At 25.5% G+C, this 20,764-nt stretch overlaps 5 protein-coding genes across 5 annotated transcripts; 3 read left to right on the top strand and 2 right to left on the bottom strand.

Moving 5' to 3' along the window:
* Positions 1-526: 526 nt before the first annotated feature.
* On the top strand, positions 527-2,144 carry SRAE_X000233600 (Hypothetical protein; the record flags this gene model as incomplete). Its single annotated transcript, XM_024645537.1, has 2 exons — positions 527-914; positions 991-2,144. 2 exons carry the CDS (start codon positions 527-529, stop codon positions 2,142-2,144), a joined length of 1,542 nt encoding a protein of 513 aa, XP_024499810.1.
* A 717-nt stretch (positions 2,145-2,861) lies between these two features.
* Positions 2,862-5,257, top strand: SRAE_X000233500 (Reverse transcriptase domain-containing protein; the record flags this gene model as incomplete). The annotated part of the gene is made up of 2 exons (XM_024645536.1): positions 2,862-4,568; positions 5,069-5,257. The coding sequence occupies 2 exons, from the start codon at positions 2,862-2,864 to the stop codon at positions 5,255-5,257; spliced, it is 1,896 nt and encodes a 631-aa protein (XP_024499809.1).
* A 196-nt stretch (positions 5,258-5,453) lies between these two features.
* SRAE_X000233400 (Hypothetical protein) lies at positions 5,454-6,268 on the top strand (the record flags this gene model as incomplete). Its single annotated transcript, XM_024645535.1, has 3 exons — positions 5,454-5,679; positions 5,738-5,908; positions 5,952-6,268. 3 exons carry the CDS (start codon positions 5,454-5,456, stop codon positions 6,266-6,268), a joined length of 714 nt encoding a protein of 237 aa, XP_024499808.1.
* Positions 6,269-8,610: 2,342 nt separating this feature from the next.
* Positions 8,611-9,054, bottom strand: SRAE_X000233300 (Hypothetical protein; the record flags this gene model as incomplete). Its single annotated transcript, XM_024645534.1, has 1 exon — positions 8,611-9,054. One exon carries the CDS (start codon positions 9,052-9,054, stop codon positions 8,611-8,613), a length of 444 nt encoding a protein of 147 aa, XP_024499807.1.
* A 421-nt stretch (positions 9,055-9,475) lies between these two features.
* On the bottom strand, positions 9,476-11,625 carry SRAE_X000233200 (Hypothetical protein; the record flags this gene model as incomplete). Its single annotated transcript, XM_024645533.1, has 4 exons — positions 9,476-10,000; positions 10,205-10,871; positions 10,997-11,528; positions 11,574-11,625. 4 exons carry the CDS (start codon positions 11,623-11,625, stop codon positions 9,476-9,478), a joined length of 1,776 nt encoding a protein of 591 aa, XP_024499806.1.
* Positions 11,626-20,764: the final 9,139 nt, after the last annotated feature.

Genomic DNA, 20,764 nt, shown 5'->3' with positions numbered 1-20,764 from the left:
GACTTTTTTGTTTTTTAAAACCCTTTTTGAGATTCTTTCAAATAATTAATACGTAAAGTGCTCCATACTAACGTGGCCACATTGATTTTTAGAATGTCCTCGCCCTTACGAAAACTACGGCTTGTTCTAAAATCTGTAGGTAAGACACATGAAAGATTCTGGTTTTTCTATCAATAATATGAGGAAACATAGAAGCCAAACTTGTTCGGGCGTGCAGAACACCGAACAAGTGCAAACACAGCGACCAGCTTATGGGAGTATTAGAAAACGTAAAGACAAAACGTTTAACTTTCCGATTGCGTCTTCTATAGGTTTCAAGTCACTGACACTTAAATGAGCCAGATTTCAAATAGGATCTGTCGAAAAATGGTTTCAGGAGACAATCCAGAGGTTAACAGTTTGGTTAGGGAGACGATTCAACCGACTTAAAAGGTATGAGCGCGCAGGAGTAGGTCAGGTTCTCAGTTGGGTCTATATTCCAGAGGTTGAAGTAAATCATTTTGTTGAGAAACAAATGCACAAAACCATGAAATATAGAACATTTACTGATCAGGTATCAAGTTACATCAAGAGTAAAGCGGAACTCATGACTTGTATACCATTTGGATCTTCTTCTGAAAAGAAATTAACAAAAGAAGACAAAATGGCAGCTATAGTTGCAATCGAAGACTGGCCCAAGTGTTACTTTGAGGAAGTCTTCGATCTTGATGTAACTATGACAAATAATACGATGTTAACCAACATGGTTAACTCGCACTCAAGCGATCATGATCATAATTCGAGTTCTTCGAACATGATCAGGGAAGCTGATAATAGTTTTCAGACTAACGTGGATTCAGAAACGAATACATTTGAATTGAATCCAAATAGGTTATCTATGGATTCAATTCATTTTGCTTTAAGACCAAATTTTGGTAACTTGAAGAATTTAATTGGGCAGACTTCTAAAAAAAAATATTGTGAATTTGGCAAATTCTTAAAATACTGAAGAAAGAACCTCGGGGAAGAGCACCAGATCAAACTGGGAAAGTAATGAAGTTACACCAGAAAACGATCAATTTATTGAAGTACAAACATCTGATGACAGCAGAGATACAGAAGTAAAAAGAAGGTGTATTAGGGGAATCGATTCTATAGATACTTCAGGATCAGAAGAATTACATTTTAATCAAGCAGGCAAAAATGTTATTGTCCAAGAGACAACCACGTTAGACCATTCCGAAAGCTTAAGTAATTTTATTCCGAACACGAAGGAATTAAATGAAGCTTCAGAAAGGACTATCAAAGTAAGACCTAAAGATAGGAGTAAGAGGCACCCGCTTGAAAGTACTCTTACGTTTAAAAAAAAAACTGTTCTCAGGAAAACAAAAGAAAGGAGTAGGTTAAATCTAGATTCTTCAGAGACCACTTCTTTAAATCGTAAGATAAATCCAAAGAAATCAGTTTTTGACTCAGACCTATCTTCAAAAAACAAGATAGAACACTTTCTGAAGCAAAAGCTACTTTCGAAATGTAGAAGATGGGAGATTAACAAATGGATCCCGATCGATGAGATCAATCAGGCTGGTGGGAAGCTACTTGCACTCTTGACAGCTAAACTAAGCGATCATAACATAAAACAATCTAAATATGATGCCATTCAGAAGCAGTGGGTTAGAATTGCCAATGCAATGATGTTAACAGCTGCTAGTAATGATAAAAGCTGGTTGGATTTAGATAGATTTATTAGTGTAAAATCACTCATTACTACATCAAGGAAAAGGAAAGAAAGACTATTATCAAAAATATCTTCAGCATGGAAGAGTCGAAAGTCTTCGAAAGTAGAAGGTAAAAATACCAATGGAAAAGCTCTTATGTTAGCGAGGATTGAAGCCAAGAGCAAGCACTTTAACAAAATTACAAGTTTTATAGATAAACTTCGTGATGAAGTGCAACATCTTAAGAGTAAAGAAAAGAGGTACAAAAATCTTGAATTGGAAAGGAAAGCACGGTTCCTTTTCAACAAGAAACCCTTTTTGAAAACAGTCGAAAATGTCTTTCATAAAGTTAAGAAAGCGACTGTACTCGAAAAAGATTGTATACAATTCTATAAGATGTTGTACTCTAAACCAATGAAGGTAGCTACTCCAGAAGTGGATAAATGATGCAATGAATGGAAGGATAGAAATATTGATGCAGGACTCGAAAGTATTAAAGAAATACTCTTAGAGCGCATAAAATATAGTTCTCCATTTAAAACACCAGGTCCAAATGAAGTATATCCAGCGGCATTTAAAAGATTCACATCTCTACAAGATTTACTATATGCAAAAGTTATGGCTTTATTGTCGGGAAAAGTCAAAACTTTAAAAGAAGAACATATAGCAAACGCTTTCTTGCTTCCGAAAACAGATAACCCTGTAAAACTTAGATTACCAACTAATTACAGAGTTATCAATTGTATCAATTCAGATATAAAATACCTAAATGCAGTGACATATGGGTTAATTTATAAGAACTGTTACAAATACCTTCGACTCAACCAATCAGCAGCATTTAGAGGTATGACAGAAACCTTAAATGCGTATGTCATAAATACTACGATTTTGAAGCAGTACAAAAAAGTAGTAAGTTGTATGTATACAGATATGTAGAAAGCATTCGATTCTGTGCATCAAGCGAGTATGATGAAAATCATATAAGTCTTGAATCTTCCGCAATCTGTAAAAAATTACATACAACAGATAATGACTAACGCTTACTTCAAAATTACAAATGCAACTTCATCAAACCAAAAAATTAAAGAAAAGACAAAATAAATTCAAGTTGATTGAGAAGTATTGCAAAAGTGTGCCCTTGCTTCATGTATGTTTATTTTGTGCATGGACGTAATAAGCAAGTCGCTGAATAAACTTCCAGAACTAAAGTTAGGTTTAGATTTAGAAAAAACAGCTATAGATGAGTTAATTGTTAAATTAAACAATAAACTCGGCAATCCCCCAATGAATGACACATTGCAACAACAGCAACCAGTCATACAGAATGATGATGAAAACCTAGATAATCGCAGAAGACTATCTAAAGTTAATCATCTATCATTTGTGGATGATGTTAAAATGTTTGCTAATTGCAAAGAAGACTTCAAAAGGATGAAAGACACTTTTGTAAAGGTCGGCACTGAGATGGGTTTAAAAATAAATCTATCAAAGTGTGGTGTCATACCTAGCATACTTGAAACTGTTTCAGACATCACAGATGTAGAACAGTTAAACACAGCTTACAAATACATTGGATTACCAGAAAAAAGACAAAGAATAGATTTGAAATACTTGAAAGAAACCTTGTCGAATAAGATAATAGGTAAAATAGCTAAAATCTTCCAATCATGTCTTTCTACTGGTCAAAAAATAAAGTTGTGTAACATCAGTATAGTACACGTAATTCAATATATAGTGATGCATGCAGCAGGTAGTGTAAGTATGCGAAAAATAATCGCGCTTTGCAAGATCCTAGACAAATGTATTGTAAAAGTACTGTCTGGATCTATTAAGGATAACGAAGTAATTAACCTAAGACAACCCACTCAAACTTTAGCTAGATTATATCTAAAGCCTGAAAACGGTGGGTTGGGATTGATAAATTTAGCAGAAGCTGCAAAAAAATCAATCATCACTTACGATTTAAATATGTTACTCGATCCTATCCATAAGAAAGTTAAGTGCTATTTCTTAAAACAATCTATAGACAAAAAAATGTCATTAATCAGTTTATTCCATACACTAATGAAACAAACTAAGATAACATATACAATAGAACCTAACAGTCTATTAGTAAATGAAATTTGTTTCATTAACGTCAAAGAGGCCAAAAAAGCCATTGAACAAAGTATAAATGAAAGATTTCAAATAGATATGTTTGAGAAATGGACTAAGCATATGGATTATGCAAAGCTATACAAGCAAGAAAGATTGAAGACTTTTTGGTTGTGCAAAACACCACTAAGTGATAAAGACTTCAATCTAATTGCTTCAGCACAGCAAGAATCTTTACCAGGATTTTCTCGTTTTATAGCAGCAATAGAAAAAACTAGTATAAGATGTCCTATGTGTACCGATTCGCCCACCTCGAGCCACTTGATAGAAGGTTGTAAGTCAAAGAATGCAGAAATTCTATATAGACAGAGACATGACCAAGTAGTAAGATTAACTGCAAACTACTTTATCAAGAACTCAAGGAGGAAACATTTAACCATCAATCAGTTGAATGAGTTAAATGAGAATCAAGACATAGATAATAGCTGGTGCTTGAGTGTAGACAGACCTCAATTAGTTGAAGTTAATGGTAGTGATTACGGCTTTATGGATAAGAATAATAAAGATCGCGTTAGGTCAACACAATTCGTTCATAATAGAACAGACATCGTTGTTATTAACAGAACTAAAAGACAAGTCTTAGTTATCGAAATTGCGGTATCAAACCCGCATTTGTTGGAAATGCAAAAAAGTATAAAGAAGACAAGATACACAGTCAATGGCACAGTGGAAGTAGGTTCTGATAACTACAACCAAGTGACTAATGACATGAATATTGTTAGGCACCTACAAATGAAATATGGGTCACAATATAAAGTGAATTTTATCCCCATAATAATAGGTTCTTATGAAGAAATTAAAAATTCACTAATAAGTGATCTTGATAACCTGAAAATACTTTTAGGCATACAAAAAAACATCGACAAATTTGTCGAATCTGTTTCCTCGATGGTGGAACGGGAAACAGCTAAGATACTAAAAATTTGTCTAGGAAAAACTTTGACAGCCTAGAGTAATAAATAAGCATTAGCGAGATTAGAAATCTGAGATTCGGGACATGTAAAATAAAATGTCATAGTAACTCCCCTCCTGCGTACACACAGGGTCTTCATCTCGATTGCTAATTTAGTAAAGTTTTTAGCGGGGTTGTAGAAAACTTTACCTAATCTCAATAATAGCTAATTTATAAAAAGGGCGGGTCAACAGAGTTTTGAATAGACAATCTTGTAGCTAAGACGCGAGACAGGCAGGTCTTATTGGCGTAAGACTATATTTAGTCACTTAGCTCGAAAAAGCAAGCTACCAGACAGGCCGCACCAGAGGCATGCAATGAAGAGCGGTGTGATGGCCTAAGCAGCAGTAAAGAAGTTGCAGGGAGACCGTGCCGAACTACAAGAAGAGCAGTAAGTAGGACAGGCGAGTTATTAGGAGAAATTCTTAAGAACCAGGATTTTACAAGTACGTAGGCTAAACTAGAGACACATTAGTACCTAGTTATGTGGTTTGTAGAACGTATACTTTGTCGTTAAAGTAAAATCCGTGCTATCCTATCATTCCCTTTTGTTTGTTGCTTATTTTGCGTCCTTTGTCTATTTTTTTTACGTGCTTATCTAGTAAATTAATAAATTTATTTTCAGGTAAAGATAAGGAAAAACGTTAAAGATGGCAAGACATCGAAAGAGCGCTAAAAAAGACACCGAATCAGAAAACGAATTAGCCATAGCTATGATGTTAATGGCGAAAGTCATAACGAAGTTTTCAGGTGCTTCCAACCAACCTAACCCGCCAAAGGTTAAGAAGGGAGGAAAAAAGCCAGCCCCAAAAGGCGAAACTAAACAAAACCAAGGAGTGAAAACACTTGGTGGCAACAAGCTATCTCACAACCCAAGTGAGAAAAACACAAAACCATTGAGTACCAATAATGGGAAAGGGGTTAAAAGGTAAAGAAACCCAAGTTAGCGAGCATGTGACAGCCAAAGATGTAAGTGAAAAAAGACGCATTAAAAACACCAAACGCAGAGCTCGTAAGACTAAAACCCAAGCAAGCTTAAATTTGAAAAACGCTAGTGCAGGGAGTCAGAAGACAACTCAAGACAGTGTGGCGACTGCTATAAAAGGTTGATCAAACGATACCGACCAGTAAGGTCGAAAATAATGTAGGTAAAGGCAAAAAGAGAGCAGAACTACCTTCTAGATACACTTTCGATGTTCAAACGGACCAAGTGAAGACACTTCTAATGAATAAATATCCAGAGATGTGTTCTTCCGCACCACCACCACATAAAAAATCTAAAATAATGGAAAACGTGGTAGAACTACGACCTGTAATAGGTGAAAGAGTAGTTCAAATGAACAAAGAAAGATATGAGGTTATACCAAACGGGAAGGTAGTAGATGGAGTAGCTGAAAAAGCACTTGTCTCTTTCAATCGAGTAAAAAGATTACGGGAAAAAAGAATGATCCATGTCATTCAGTGATCTCTTTGGTGAAGAAGTTGGAAGTCGAAACGATTAAAATCGAAAACGCTAAACGGCTCTTCTTAGTCCAACTCGAACAAGGTCAAGCCACTTTGTTAGAAAGTTTTAAAGCTGCTGACAAAGTGGACTGCTTAGAAGCTTTACTGAAGCCGCTCGATCGAGAGATCGAAAAGGCGAGGATTCTCTAGTAGAAAAGAGGTTGGATGGCATACAACACTACTTTACAAAGATAAAAACTCAGTTAGAACTGTTGACATGCAGTAACCTTGATAAAATGAATGAATCTATTGAACATATGCAATTAGATGCATAACAATAAATTCGTTCGCGCCTTTATTGTGCTTAACTCTTTAAGCCAAAAACTAGAAAATTGCGTAAGCATTTACAAGTTAAAAAGTTAACACATTTAATTTCTATGTTTAATTTCCATAGAAATTAAATTACATTACAAAGGTCTGGGGAATCATCACCGAAAAAACATTTTTTAGTTACATAACTAAAAGATAACAGACTAAGTGTAAAGCATATAACCTTCACGGGTTTACAAACTTTTCATATATAGTACAATAATACAAGTCAGTAAGTGCGTATATAATATGTAAGTAAACTAGTCTCTTGAAAATTAAAAACTACCTTTTAACTAACTTCAAAGTCCATCTTGGGAAAATATAATGGTTATTAATCGTTATTATAGTTAAGACTGACCATCTAAATAAAAAAGAATGAGATTATTCTATTGTATAAAGTAGGTTCTTTCTTTCCTACATAAGCTAAAGCTTTGTTGCATAAGGTTTAGGGTATCATTCTCTCAGAATGTAACTTAATTGTACCACACAGTGAAATATTGTTTATTTTTATTTTTGTGTTGTTAAGTTAAATAAAATTTGACTCTCTTAAGGTAGCCAAATGTCTTGTCGGGTAATTTCCGACGCGCACGAATGGATTAACGAGATTCCTACTGTTCCTATCTACCATTCAGCGAAATCATAGCCAAGGGAACGGGCTTGGCAAAAACAGCAGGGAAAGAAGACTCTGTTGAGCTTGACTCTAGCTAGGCATTGTGAAGTGTCATATAAGGTGAAGCATAGATGGGAGTTATTTTATAACGATCTTGAAATACCACTACTTATATTAATATTTTACTTAGTTGATTAAATGGAAATTTTATATATTAATTTATATAATAATTTTTGTATTAAATTAATATATTTGAGATATTTAATAATCCATGTTGATTTTTGATTCTTCGATGTCGGCTCTTCCTATCATTGCGAAGCAGATTTCGCCAAGCGTTGGATTGTTCACCCACTAATAGGGAACGTGAGCTGGGTTCAGACCGTCGTGAGACAGGTTAGTTTTATATTTAGTTTAAAGGGTGATTATTTTCATCACCTAAAATTACACTGCTCTTTCTGGTGATTTTTGTCACATCCCTGTCAAATCACATCCAATACCCTTTCAATTCACACAAATTAAAAAAAAAATTTTAACAAAAAATTTTACCCTGTTGAATCACAAATTTATTTTTTTTAAAAAATTTACCTTGTCAAATCACAATAATCACCTCGTCAAATCACAGTAACCTTTTCAAATCACAGTAACCCGTTAAATTACAGTAAACTGTTAAGTCACAATTAGACATCTAATATTTGTCTTCTTGTTTTATTTTTCTTAATTTGCAATATATTCATATTTGAATTTAAAATTATTATATCAAATTTTTTTCAAAAATTACCAATTAATATATGACGGGACAAATCATCTCCGTTGTATATTAAATAAATTAAATTTTTCAACATCATTTTTTATCAACCCAACATTATTATAATACTTGAAAATGATTAAAATATATATATATATTCAAATTTAAAATTATTATATCAAATTTTTTTCAAGAATCACCAATTAATATATGACGGGGCAAATCACTCCCGTTGTACATTAAATAAATTAAATTTTTCAATATTATTTTTTATCAACCCAACATTATTATAATACTTAAAAATGATTAAATATATATATATATATTCGAATTTAAAATTATTATATCAAATTTTTTTCAAAAATCATCCCCGTTGTATATTAATTAAATTAAATTTTTAAAATTCTTTTTTAATCAACCTAACAAAATATTTCTTTCTTTTAAATGACTAAATATTTGTAAATATTATACATATAAGAATATTATTATAAAATAAAAATAATTCTTAATTAATATAAATAAAACAAATATAAATTATTAATATAATAAATAATGAATTATAAGAATGATAATGTACAAATAATATAAATTAATGATAACAATGTTTTCAATCTTTTTTTACTTTCAATTCTTAGTTTTTTTATTGAGTATTATTTAAAGATAAATTTAATTCTTCAATTGTAGCGCTAATGTTTTTATACTCTTCATTTATATTATTTAAATTTTTTTCAAGATTATTTTTATCATCACCAAATGAATTATTTTTTAAATTCTTTAATCTCTCTATTTCAAGCTCTAATTTCTTTTGGTATTTTAATTTTTCATTTAATTGTTGTTTTAAACATTCGTTTTTATCAAATAGATTGAGCTTATTTAAATTTTCTACAATATTAGGAAGAGTTCTTTTTAATTTTTTAAAAGTTTTATTTATATAACGAAGAGTTAACCTTTCTTTTATTTCTAAAAATGTATTTTTTTGAGAATATTTTGAAATTAGTGAAATTATTTCACTGTAATTTATAAATACACAATTATTCAATGCATTTAATGTTTGAATTCTCAAGTCATTTCTCCAGTAAAACATAATCTTTAATTTTTGCGCTACTTCGGTTATTTTTGTTTCTATTAATTCATCAAATTCTGTTTTTTTAACTCTTCTATATATTTTATATCAATATTTGAATAATTAAATAATGAAGCAGCAGTCATAACTTTCTTTTGTTCTGTGAACAAAGCATTTAATGATCTCATAGAATTATTTATTCTTGATTTCTTTTCCTTTAAAACCTCTAATACAATCCTCATTAAATTATTCGTTATTGAATTATCCAAATGGTTTAATATTGCTATTAAATTGAAAACATAATTTTTAAACTCAATTTCCTATTTATTTTTGTTTTTTAAATTATTTATATTATTTTTTTCAATGTCAAACTGATTATTTATGTATATCGGTAATTTTAAATTGTTAAAGTCTTCATCTCTTTTACCAAAGCTTAAATCAATTAAATGTCTTTTAGGAGCATTATATTTTTCATTTTTTTTTTGAATTCTTCATAATCATCATTTCTATCATCTTTTTCAATTTTAATTTCAATATCATTTTTATCATTGTCATTATCATTTTCATTTTTATCATCAATTTCATTATTTTCATCATCTTCATTATTTAAAATTATTTTTTTAAGGTCTTTAGAAATACTATTAGGATTGAATCTATTATTTATGTAATATTTATTATTTATATTTTCATCAAATTCTCCTTTTTCTTTTTCTAATAATCTCAAAGCTTTTATTGCTTTTATAGCTACTTTTTTTGCCATATCTTTATCTAATATTACCGCACTGGTTTTGGATGAGTGACCTCGCAAAAAACATGTTATATCAGTATCATTATTGATATATTTTGATGAGGTGGCAGCGGATCTTCTAAAAGTGTACACTAAGCCATCTTCCAAGCTCCATCCAACTTCTTTCAATAGTTCCATTAAATAATAATTGACATTGACAGACAATTCTTCACCATTTTCCTGGAAAAATAATCGTTATTATTCCAAATTGGATCTTGTAAAATTGAACGATTTTTAAAAAAGTTTATTAATAATATTTTCACGCAACAACATAAAATTTTTAGCAAATTTTATTTCCTTTTTTTTACTAAGAACATAACAAGTCAAAGACTTTTGCTTTTCCATAAAATAATGAAAAATATATTTTTTTCCTTCCTCAGTAACATGGCTAATATTATTAACTGTTTGCTTATACGCAAACTCTGATCTTCCTCCGTTTGTTGCTACAACTAACAAAATATATAAATATTGGAATCTTTTAAAATCTGAAAAATTTAAGTCTTTATCTTGAAGAATTTTTAAGCTTAATTTTTTAAATTTTTTCATATAAAAACTATAATGTTCCAAATTTTTAAGTCTTCTTGACAAATTAAAAGTTTCAGTTATTTTTTTTCCAGAAAATTTAGGTTCTAATATTTTTATTTTATCAACAACTTGTCTTAACATCGTACTCAATTCCCTTCCTTCTTTTTTTACGGATATTTTTCTAAGATTTAAAAATTCAAGAAAATAATAAATTGACTTGAAAAAATTAGATGTGGTTGATCCTTTACTAAAATTAGAAATTATTGATATAAATTTAGGAAAATTATTATCAATTGATAAAATAATATTTTCAATGTTATCCGAACTAACTGAGTTTCCAACAATATTAAAAAGCATATTTGAAAGTAAATTGTTTTGGCAATTGAAAGCTTGAACAAGTCTTTTTTTTCCAAAAATTAATCTTTTAGAATACCTATGAATATTTTTTCTATATTCAATATATTCACCAAATATGGAATTTTGCCATGCACCTGAAAGTTTACAAGCCGATAATTTTGCTTTTGTGCTCATTTCATTATTATTAATAAAGTTATATGATTTTTTTTTAAATTCTCTTCTACGTTTACCATATTAACATCATTCATTTTAGATTTACTTAAGTTTAAATAATACTTATTAGGTTTTAGATACAATTCAGTATTTTTTCCACATTTTGTAAACCAATGTCTTTTAAAATTAAGATCAAATTTTCCACAAACAAAACATTGAATTTTAGGACGATTTTGATTTTTTGGAACTCTTATATTATCAACTACCTCGGTTTTTCTATCTTCTTTCTCATTATTATCATCATTATTTAAATTTTTTTCATCATTATTTGAAACATCAGTATTATCACTATTAATTTCATCAAACTCAGAATTAATATTTTCAGAATTTAATTCATCACATTTTTCAAAATCTTTAGGATTTTTGTTTAAAAATGGATCAAAACATTCATCATCACTACTGTAGACAAAATCATCACTATTAACATCATTATTTTTTATAAAGGCAATATTATGAGGAGCGGGTGTTGACTCCAAAATTGACAAATTTTTTGTATTTGATGATGTTTTTTCATTTTCACCTTCATCACTGGATGATGAATCAAATTTTATGTGTTTTGGAAAAGTGCCAGTATTAGTACTTTTATTGGGAGAATTTTGAGAATTATCACACACTTATTAAAATAAACTATAAAATTTATAATATTAATCAAACTTACATCTTCTCTTATTAACACTCTTATTTCTTAAAACATTTATATTTTTTAACATTATTAATAGTAGAAAAGTAGTAGCAAAGTAGTAGCAAAAGAGTAAAACTAAAAAAAAAAATTATTATAAAATTAAAAAAAAAATTTAATAATAAAACGAAATTGAATATAAAAATAATTAAAGAAATAAAATTGTAAAAAGAAATAGTAAGAAAAAATTAAAAACAGATTTTAAAAAAAAATTTAATAATAAAACGCAATTGAATAAAAAAATAATTAAAGAAAAAAAATTGTTAAAAAAAAATTGTAGAAGTAAAATTGTAAAAAAAAATATTTAAAGAAATAAAATTGTTAAAAAAAATTGTAGAAATAAAATTGCAAACAAATCTAAAAAAAAATTTAAAATGACAAAATTTTCAAATTTCCACTTTATATATTACCACAATTTCTCAGCGTCTAATAATAAATTTAAAGTTTCTCAAAAAAACTGTTACAAATAAAAACATATAGTTCAATAAAATAATGTGAAAAATACTAACAATATTAATAAGTTTGTAAAATTCAATATTTCACATATATTAAAAAAATTGAATTTATCGACTTTCTCAAACTATAAATCACAAGATTAAATTTCATATGTATGTGTATCAAAGTACAATCAAATTTTTTTCAAGAATCACTAATTAATATATGACGGGGCAAATCACCTCCGTTGTACATTAAATAAATTAAATTTTTAAATATCTTTTTTTATCAACCCAACATTATTATAATACTTGAAAATGATTAAATATATTCATATTTGAATTTAAAATTATTATATCAAATTTTTTTCAAGAATCACCAATTAATATATGACGGAGCAAATCACCCCCGTTGTACATTAAATAAATTAAATTTTTCAATATTCTTTTTTATCAACCCAACATTATTATAATACTTGAAAATGATTAAATATATATATATATATTCAAATTTAAAATTATTATATCAAATTTTTTTCAAAAATCACCATTTAATATATGACGGGGAAAATCACCCCTTCATATATAATTAAAAATAAAAAATTAAAAAAATTATTATTGTTAACCCAACAGTCTTAGGTTTATATGTAATATATATAAATTAATATAGATTTTAATATTTTTTAAAAATCACTATTTTAATATGACGGGGTAAAATTATTTATGCTATACTATTTAAAAAATTAAAAAAAACTCTTTAAATAACTCTTTATATTATTATATACATAGAATTAATAAACATTCTTTAAAATTAATTTCATCAAAATGACGATTATATATAACAAGGCAAATCACCCCTGTCATATATAATATATATAATTTTTAAAAAAATATTGTTGATAACCCAATATTCTTAGTGTTATATGTCAGATTTTTGATGAATAAACAAAACCAAGACATTTACAAATTTTGAGATTTCCCTGTTAAATCACAAATTATATTGGTGATTTTACGAGGACTAATGTGATTTTACGGGAACTAATGGAATTTGACGGGGACTAATGTGATTTTACGGGGACTAATGTGATTTTACGGGGACTAATGTGATTTGACGAGGCAAATTTTTTTCATAAAAGGTCAATTTTTGTGATTTTTTTTTTAATTTTGTGATTTGAAAGGGAAAAATTTAATGATTTTTTTGGTTAATGTGAATTGACGGGGAAGAAAAATGAAAAATTTATTTTGCCCCGTCAAATCACCTGAAAGGGTGACGGGGAGATGGTGATTTTAAAACAGGTTAGTTTTATCCTACTGTTGATTTATTAATGTTGTTGAAATAGTAATCTAACTTAGTACGAGAGGAACCGTTAGATCAGCTAATTGGTATATAATGTTATTGGAAACAATAATGCATTGAATCTACCAGCTGCAGAATTATGACTGAACGCATCTAAGTCAGTATTCTGTCTAGTAATATCAACAATAAATTTTTGCCTTAACATGTTTTTAGGCAATTTTATATCTTTTTTAAAGATAGTTTAAGCCTTGCGTTATGATTTATTAAATATTTTAAAATAAATATTTAATAATAATATCGTATCATTGATATTATTTCATGTCAAGGTAATAGTGAGCTTGTATACGACTAGCTAGCTGGACCAGGGGGTGTAAGTAGTAGAGCAGGTCTTTCCTGCGATCTATTGAGCCTTATCCTTGTGTTTGGTGTCACTGTTTTTATAATATAATATTGTTAACTATATATAATAATCATTTTTATCATTTATATTATTTAAAAAAATAATAATAATAATAATAATAATAAATTATAATAAAATAAAAATAAATTAAACTTACGTTACTAACAGTTCCCAGGAGGTCTCCCATCCAAGTACTAAGATAGCTCGCAACTGATTAACTTCAGAGATCGGACGGGATCTGGTTTATTCAGTAAGATATGAACGTAAGTTAGAATTTTATAATTAAAACTTTTTTAAAATGATAAAAAAAAATATAATTTACACTTAATATTTTAGGTTAGTAAAAAGAAAGAAAAGTTTTTAAATATATTATCATTTATAAAATGTAGAAAAAAATACTATATGAATAAAATAACTTTTATTATTTGTTAAAAAGTTATTATCAACAAAAAAAAAATTAATTATTTTTTATAATATTTTTATTTTTATAATTGTTTATATTTTTTTATTTTAATAAAATTTTTTTTTATAATTGAACAATGTATATTATTTAAAAAAAAGAAATAAATACACTTTAAAAAACATACTATTACAAAAAATAAATTTAATTTGTCTTCAAGATTCAATATTCAAAATGGAAGATAAACAAAAAAATTATTAAATAATATCACTTTTAAAATGGAAACTTTTCATGCTTCAAAATGACTTCTTATATAATAAAATTGTTATCATTTAAAAAATTACACAAAAACACATAAAAAAAATGTATTATAATTAATATTAAGAAGTTTATAAAAATTAAAAAAAGTTCAACGTAAAAAAATAGGTTTCAACTGATCAAATTTTGGCACTTTACAATCAAGTTCCATAAATGCTTCAAAATGACTTCTGTAAACAAAAAATGTTTATCATTGTTAAAATTAGTGATAAATAACTCAAAATGATATATTGAATTGGAATTTTAGAAATTTGTGAAACTTTACTTTTTCTTATGATGGATCTTTAAGCTTTATGGAAATAAAAATATTAACTGTTATCCTATCCTAAATATATATAGACGAGTATTGAATAGGTAAAATTATTTTCAATTTTTAAATATTTAAAAAACTTTCGATTAAAGAAAACCGCGCTAATTACAAAAAACGTAATTATTTTTTAAAAAAATTTCATCTTCATATAGTAAATGCTTTAAGAACAAAAAAAAATAACTTTTTTATTTTTAATAATTTTAACATAAAATTTTGTATATAGGTAAAAATGGCCAATAAATTTGTTTTCATAATAAAAAGATAAAAAAATTAACATCTAAAGCTTTATTTGGTCAAACAAAAATTTTAAATTACCATAACTTTCTTCAAAATTGGAAATTTGAGAAAAAGAAAAAAAGACCTAAGCGTATTTAAATTCTCTATCGAATGACTATAGATTCATAATTTTGTGACTTTAAGTTCCAAAGTTACACAAGTTTGTTTGTTTTTGCCATTTTTTTTTTAAAAATTACATTTTAAAAATATATTTAAATGCCAAATTTTAGACATAGCTTAATTTTGGCTAAGATATAGCCGAAAAACTATTTTTTTATAATCAAAATTTGAAACCATAGACTTTATTTAATCTATATTTGACACAAACATATTTCAATGCAAGTTAAAAATGGCCAAATTTTTTATTTAAATTAATATTTTAAAAAATGTGTAAAGTAATTTGAAGATACTTTGATTGTTTATCAAATGAATATAATTTCATAACATATAAACCAGGGACTTTCAAGATATTAAAAAACTTTTTATTAAAAGTAAATTTTAAGAAACTACTTTTAAAACAAAATATTTATAGACCAAATTTTTAAATAGGCATAATTTTTTATTAAAATAAAAATTTTAAACTTATTTAATGTGATACTAATACTAATTATACTTTATAAAAATAAATATTTTTAAATTATTTATACTAAACTTGGCTTTTTTTCAAATTATAAAAAATCCTTTTTTTTAAAGAAATGAAAAGTTTATAATATTTTGTTATCAAATATCAAATAATTTACTAAATCAAAACAAAAATAATAAAATAATCATTTGTGTTAAGTAATATCATCAATTTTCAAATATATAAGCTAAAATAAGTAAAATAAAAGTTAGTCTATCTATTCTATTGTGTAAATAATATATTAGTTTATTTTTGCAATTTCAAATAAAAAATAAAATACTTATATTGTACTCTAGCTAACAATAATTTAAAAAAACCACCTTTATGATAAATAGTATATATTATATGGTATCAAGTAGTATCAAAAAAAAACCATTAACATCCTATTTTGAAAAGCATCATAACTTCTTAAGTATATATAAAAGCATTTTTTTATCATTATAAAAAATAAATAACAATTAATGTATATTTATATAAAATTCTATTTTAAAAAAAAAATAAAAAACTATTAAATTGCTTGAAAATAATAATAATTAAGAAGGTACTAAAAAAATTTGCTTTACAAAAATCAAATTAATAAATGATTGAAAATTTTGTTATAATATAAATGACATATTTATATGTATTTATTGTAGATATGAATAAACAAACAAAGCATTTCTTATTTAATTTTAGATATAAATATCTACTTTTCGATAAAATATTCAAAGCGATTAATTCTAATTAGATTAAAGTTGAAACTTTAAAAATTAAATGTATTTATTTTTATCTTAAGCTTACTTTAAAATAAATTATATATTGAAATAATGTATTACAGTGTATATATATTATTTTTAATAACATAAGTTAAACTTTTAAATGACAAAAACTAAATATATCTTATTAATAGTAAACATTTTCTATTTTTTTAAAGTATATAATAATTATAACCTATTTGTTTATATATTAATTTATAATTTTTAATAATTTAATTGCAATTTTATATTTTAGAAAAAACTCTATTTATAATTATTTAAAACGATTAGGAATGTTTAACTTTATTAAGAAAATTAATGAATCTGTATCTAATGTTAACAGTAACAACAATTTTATAAAAGTTTATGAATCTTTTAATGATATTGAAAAAATCGTGGTTTAACATTCTGATAAATTGAATTACAAGAATACTGCGAATAATTTAAGAAACAGTGAGAATATTATGAATAAATATAAAGAAAAAATAAAGCAAGCAATTCACGAAACAAAAGTTGATCATATGCTGGTAAAATACTATTTAATGAAAAAAGAAAAACCAGATGTCTATAAAAGTATAAAAAAAGATTTAAAAAGCAAAAATATTAAAAAAGCTCAAGATTTATTAAATATTGAAAAAAAAAAAATCAACAGACAAATAGATTTCAAAGACAAAAAAGTGTTGAGTTTTTTAAATAAGAAAAACAACAAAATTACTACAATTATTGAAAATAAAAACAAAGGTAAATTTTTTTTTATTTTTAATCTTTTTGTCACTAATTAAATAATTAATTTAAAAAAAAATAATTTTCAGATCTTAAAAAAATAAAGAAAAAAATTTCAAATGTAGATAGTTTTGAAGAGATGGAAATTGAAAAACTTAATAAAGATAAAGGTTAAAACATTTTTTTTTATTTTACATTTAAAAAAATTATTTTTTAGATGTTACAGATAAATCTAATACAAAACATATACTCATAACAAATAATGATGTCATTCAAGAAATGAATAAAAAAATAACAAATTTTAACATTTTAATAGAAATTGCTAAAAAGTTGAAAATAAATTATTTAATATCATTTTTAGAAAAAAATGAGAAAAATTTTACTAAAAAATTTGATTTAATAATTACTACTCATTTTAAAGAATAACAAAAAAAATTATTTTAATTCAAAAAAAATATATATCAAAAAAAAATATTTCGTTTTGTAAAAAAGATTTTGAAAAATTTATGGAATATTGTAACACAGTATTTGAAGAAATTTTTAAAAAAATAAATACAGGTTATTTAAAAATTGTCTATATAAAATTTTTTTTTAAATATGATAAAATTTTTTTAGAAAACTCGCCTTATATATCTTAATTATCTTAAGAAACTGTAAAAAGTATTGAAGAGATGAAAATTTAAGAACTTAATGAAGATGAAGGTAAAAACATTTTTTTTTATTTTACTTTTAAAAAATATTATTTTTCAGATGTTACAGATGAATCTAAGACAAAAAAAATACACATAACAAATAATGTTGTTATTCAAGCAGTAAATTCTTCTAAGGGCCATAGTTAGCATTTCTGTTGTGGGATGCCGTAGCGGTGACGAGCTTTATCAAGGGGAAATAGATATGACAAGTTTAATAATAATAATGATAATAATACCTTATTATGATTATGACAATAAAACAAATAATAAAATAAAGTCAATGAATTATTTATAGTAGGTCGTACTGATACCCCTTCCATGAGTTACTAGTCATTCCGGTCCTTACTAAAAGAGACTACCTTGACTAACTGCTTTTGTTTTTTTCATTCTTTTTTATATATACCCTTTTCTGGTTTCCGCCCCCCTTGTCTAATGCCATCCATTGACTGACATTACTAAATAAAAAATAACAAGTTTCAATATTATTAAAGAAATTGCTAAAAAATTGAAAATAAATCATTTAATACTGTTTTTAGAAAAGAATAAAAAATATTTTACTGAAAAATTTGACTCTAAAATTTTTTCTCATTTTAAAAAGTTACAAAAAATTATTTTTATTTGAAAAAAAAAATAAATAAAAGGAAAACCAATTTAAATTGTAAAAAAGATTTTGATAATTTTATGGACCATTGTAACATAGTATTTGAAGAAATTTTTAAAAAAATAATTACAGGTAGTTAAAAAAATTGTTTACATAAAACTTTTTTTTTTAGATATATTAAAATTTATAGAAAATTCACTTTCTATATCACAATCATCCAATGAAACAATAAATCAGCATGAAATTGTTAATTTCAACTATCAAAATACACATAAAAATTATGATAAAATCCCCTAACACACAAAGACTCTCGAGAAATAAATTTTATTTTCTTAACTAAATACACACAATAAAAATATTACAATAGGTAAACTTACGAGTATTCATGAATTTTCTTTTAAAAGTTTTCTTAATTTTACCCTTTTTTATATTTTTAAAATTTATTAATCTCGTCAAACATAATCTTTGATTATCTATACCTTCAACACATTATTTTACACAACTTAAATAAAATACGATAGTAATATTGACTTTCACTTATTTCCTTCACTTTTTATATATGAAGTATATGGAAACATAAAAGGTGATGCCAATTGTGTATTTCATTGTTTAAATAAAATAACATATGACTATTGTAATGGACATTTTTTGCAAGAAAAAATATTTTATTAATTTTGTACTGATCAAAAAACATTTAAAAATTCAACAAAAATTAATGCATTTCATACGATAGAACCTAATAAAATTTTAAAATGCCATTGTAACAAATATATAAATAATTAGTAGGTGGAAATGATTTTGCATTTAAAATTAAAAGAAAAGATTGTGAATTTAGGAAAAATACTATTAAAGGATCAACAAATAGAATACGGAAAAAAATAGGTAGAACTGAAGACTTTGCTAGACAAAGATTCATTAATTAATAGATAAATTTTAATTAAATAAGTTAATATTGTTTTATATAATATTTATCATAATTGTATAAGTTTATTTAAAATAAAATTTAGAACTGTCATACAAATAAAAAAGAAATATAATCAAAAACATGAATTTAACACTTATTATATTATTCTCTCAAAAACTTTTTGATTACTTAATCGTTTAAATGCAAAATAAACTTTATTTTCATACACTAATTCATTTCATTTTAGATAATTATTCTAATCACTTTTGACTAATTATAATTAAGTTCTTTTTTACTGAAAATGTCAAAAAAAAATTGAAACTACTTCTAAATGTACTAGCTTAACTAGTACTAGTAAAAAAGAAAACCTTTCAAAATCATGCTACTAAAATTAAAATTAAAAAATTAAATCTTTCTTCTGTTTCAATTTTTACTTCTATAGACAGGTTTTTTACCAATAATTTATTTAATATAAATCTAAATAAAAATAGAAGTAATAGAGAATCTTCTTTTTTATATTGCAACAAATAAAATAAAAAATAATTACTAATTTAAGATCATTCTGACGACTATTGTGAATATCTTCTACCGATTCTTAGGTTAGAAGAATAACTGGATTTCAAACTAAACAAGTAAACAACTAGAGTTCAAACTCGATTACATGGAAATCTAGTTGTATCTTGAAATTTCTTCTAAAGTCGAATTTTTTCAAATAACTTTTTTAAATAAAATTTTTTTTAATTTTTTTTTGCTTTTCTAGCATAAAAAAACACGGGAAATCAGAAAAAAAAGAATTTTTTTTAAAACTAAAAAACAAAAAATTACAAGAAAAAAAGAGAAAAAAGAAAAAAAAAATTAAAAAAGTTAGAAATAAGTAATTTTTTTGTATTTTAGTTTTATATTGTGATCTTTGGAAATCGCGAACCCAAATCTATTAGTAATGTATTTGCTGGCGTTCAAGACTATTATTTATGAAATATATAAATGTGAAAATTAGGGATATTTTTCAGTCTTGAAAAATTGTATAGTTTATAATGCGCGTTTTTAAATATTTTTATTTAATATCTTAATTAATTATTTTTTGTAATTTTTTATTATTAATAATTTTTTGTAGGGATTAGTGATACCAATTGTAAGGTTTAATTTAATAAATTTTTTTTTATCAGGAATTATAAAAAAATATTAAATATACCAATCTGATAGAAAAATAAATAGTTTTAATGTAACTTTCAATCAAAAAAACAAAAGGGAAACCAACTCTAAATTTAACCAGAAAAAAATAAATTTTAACGTAATTTTCAATTAAAAATAACAAAGAGGATCCGACTTTAGAATTCAACCGTATCTTGTAATGGAGAAAATTTTTATGTAAACATCTACAACATGATTGTTCCCTATCATTTGTCTTTAGAACATGTTGTTCGAATTAAAAAAATTTGATGTCTGAAATTAGACTTAA

The sequence above is a fragment of the Strongyloides ratti genome, scaffold srae_chrx_scaffold0000006 (assembly GCF_001040885.1).
Source record: "Strongyloides ratti genome assembly S_ratti_ED321, scaffold srae_chrx_scaffold0000006".
NCBI classification, from domain to species: domain Eukaryota; kingdom Metazoa; phylum Nematoda; class Chromadorea; order Rhabditida; family Strongyloididae; genus Strongyloides; species Strongyloides ratti.
The sequence above is the reverse complement of the archived record's forward strand: the minus strand, read 5'-3'. Positions and strand labels throughout refer to the sequence as shown.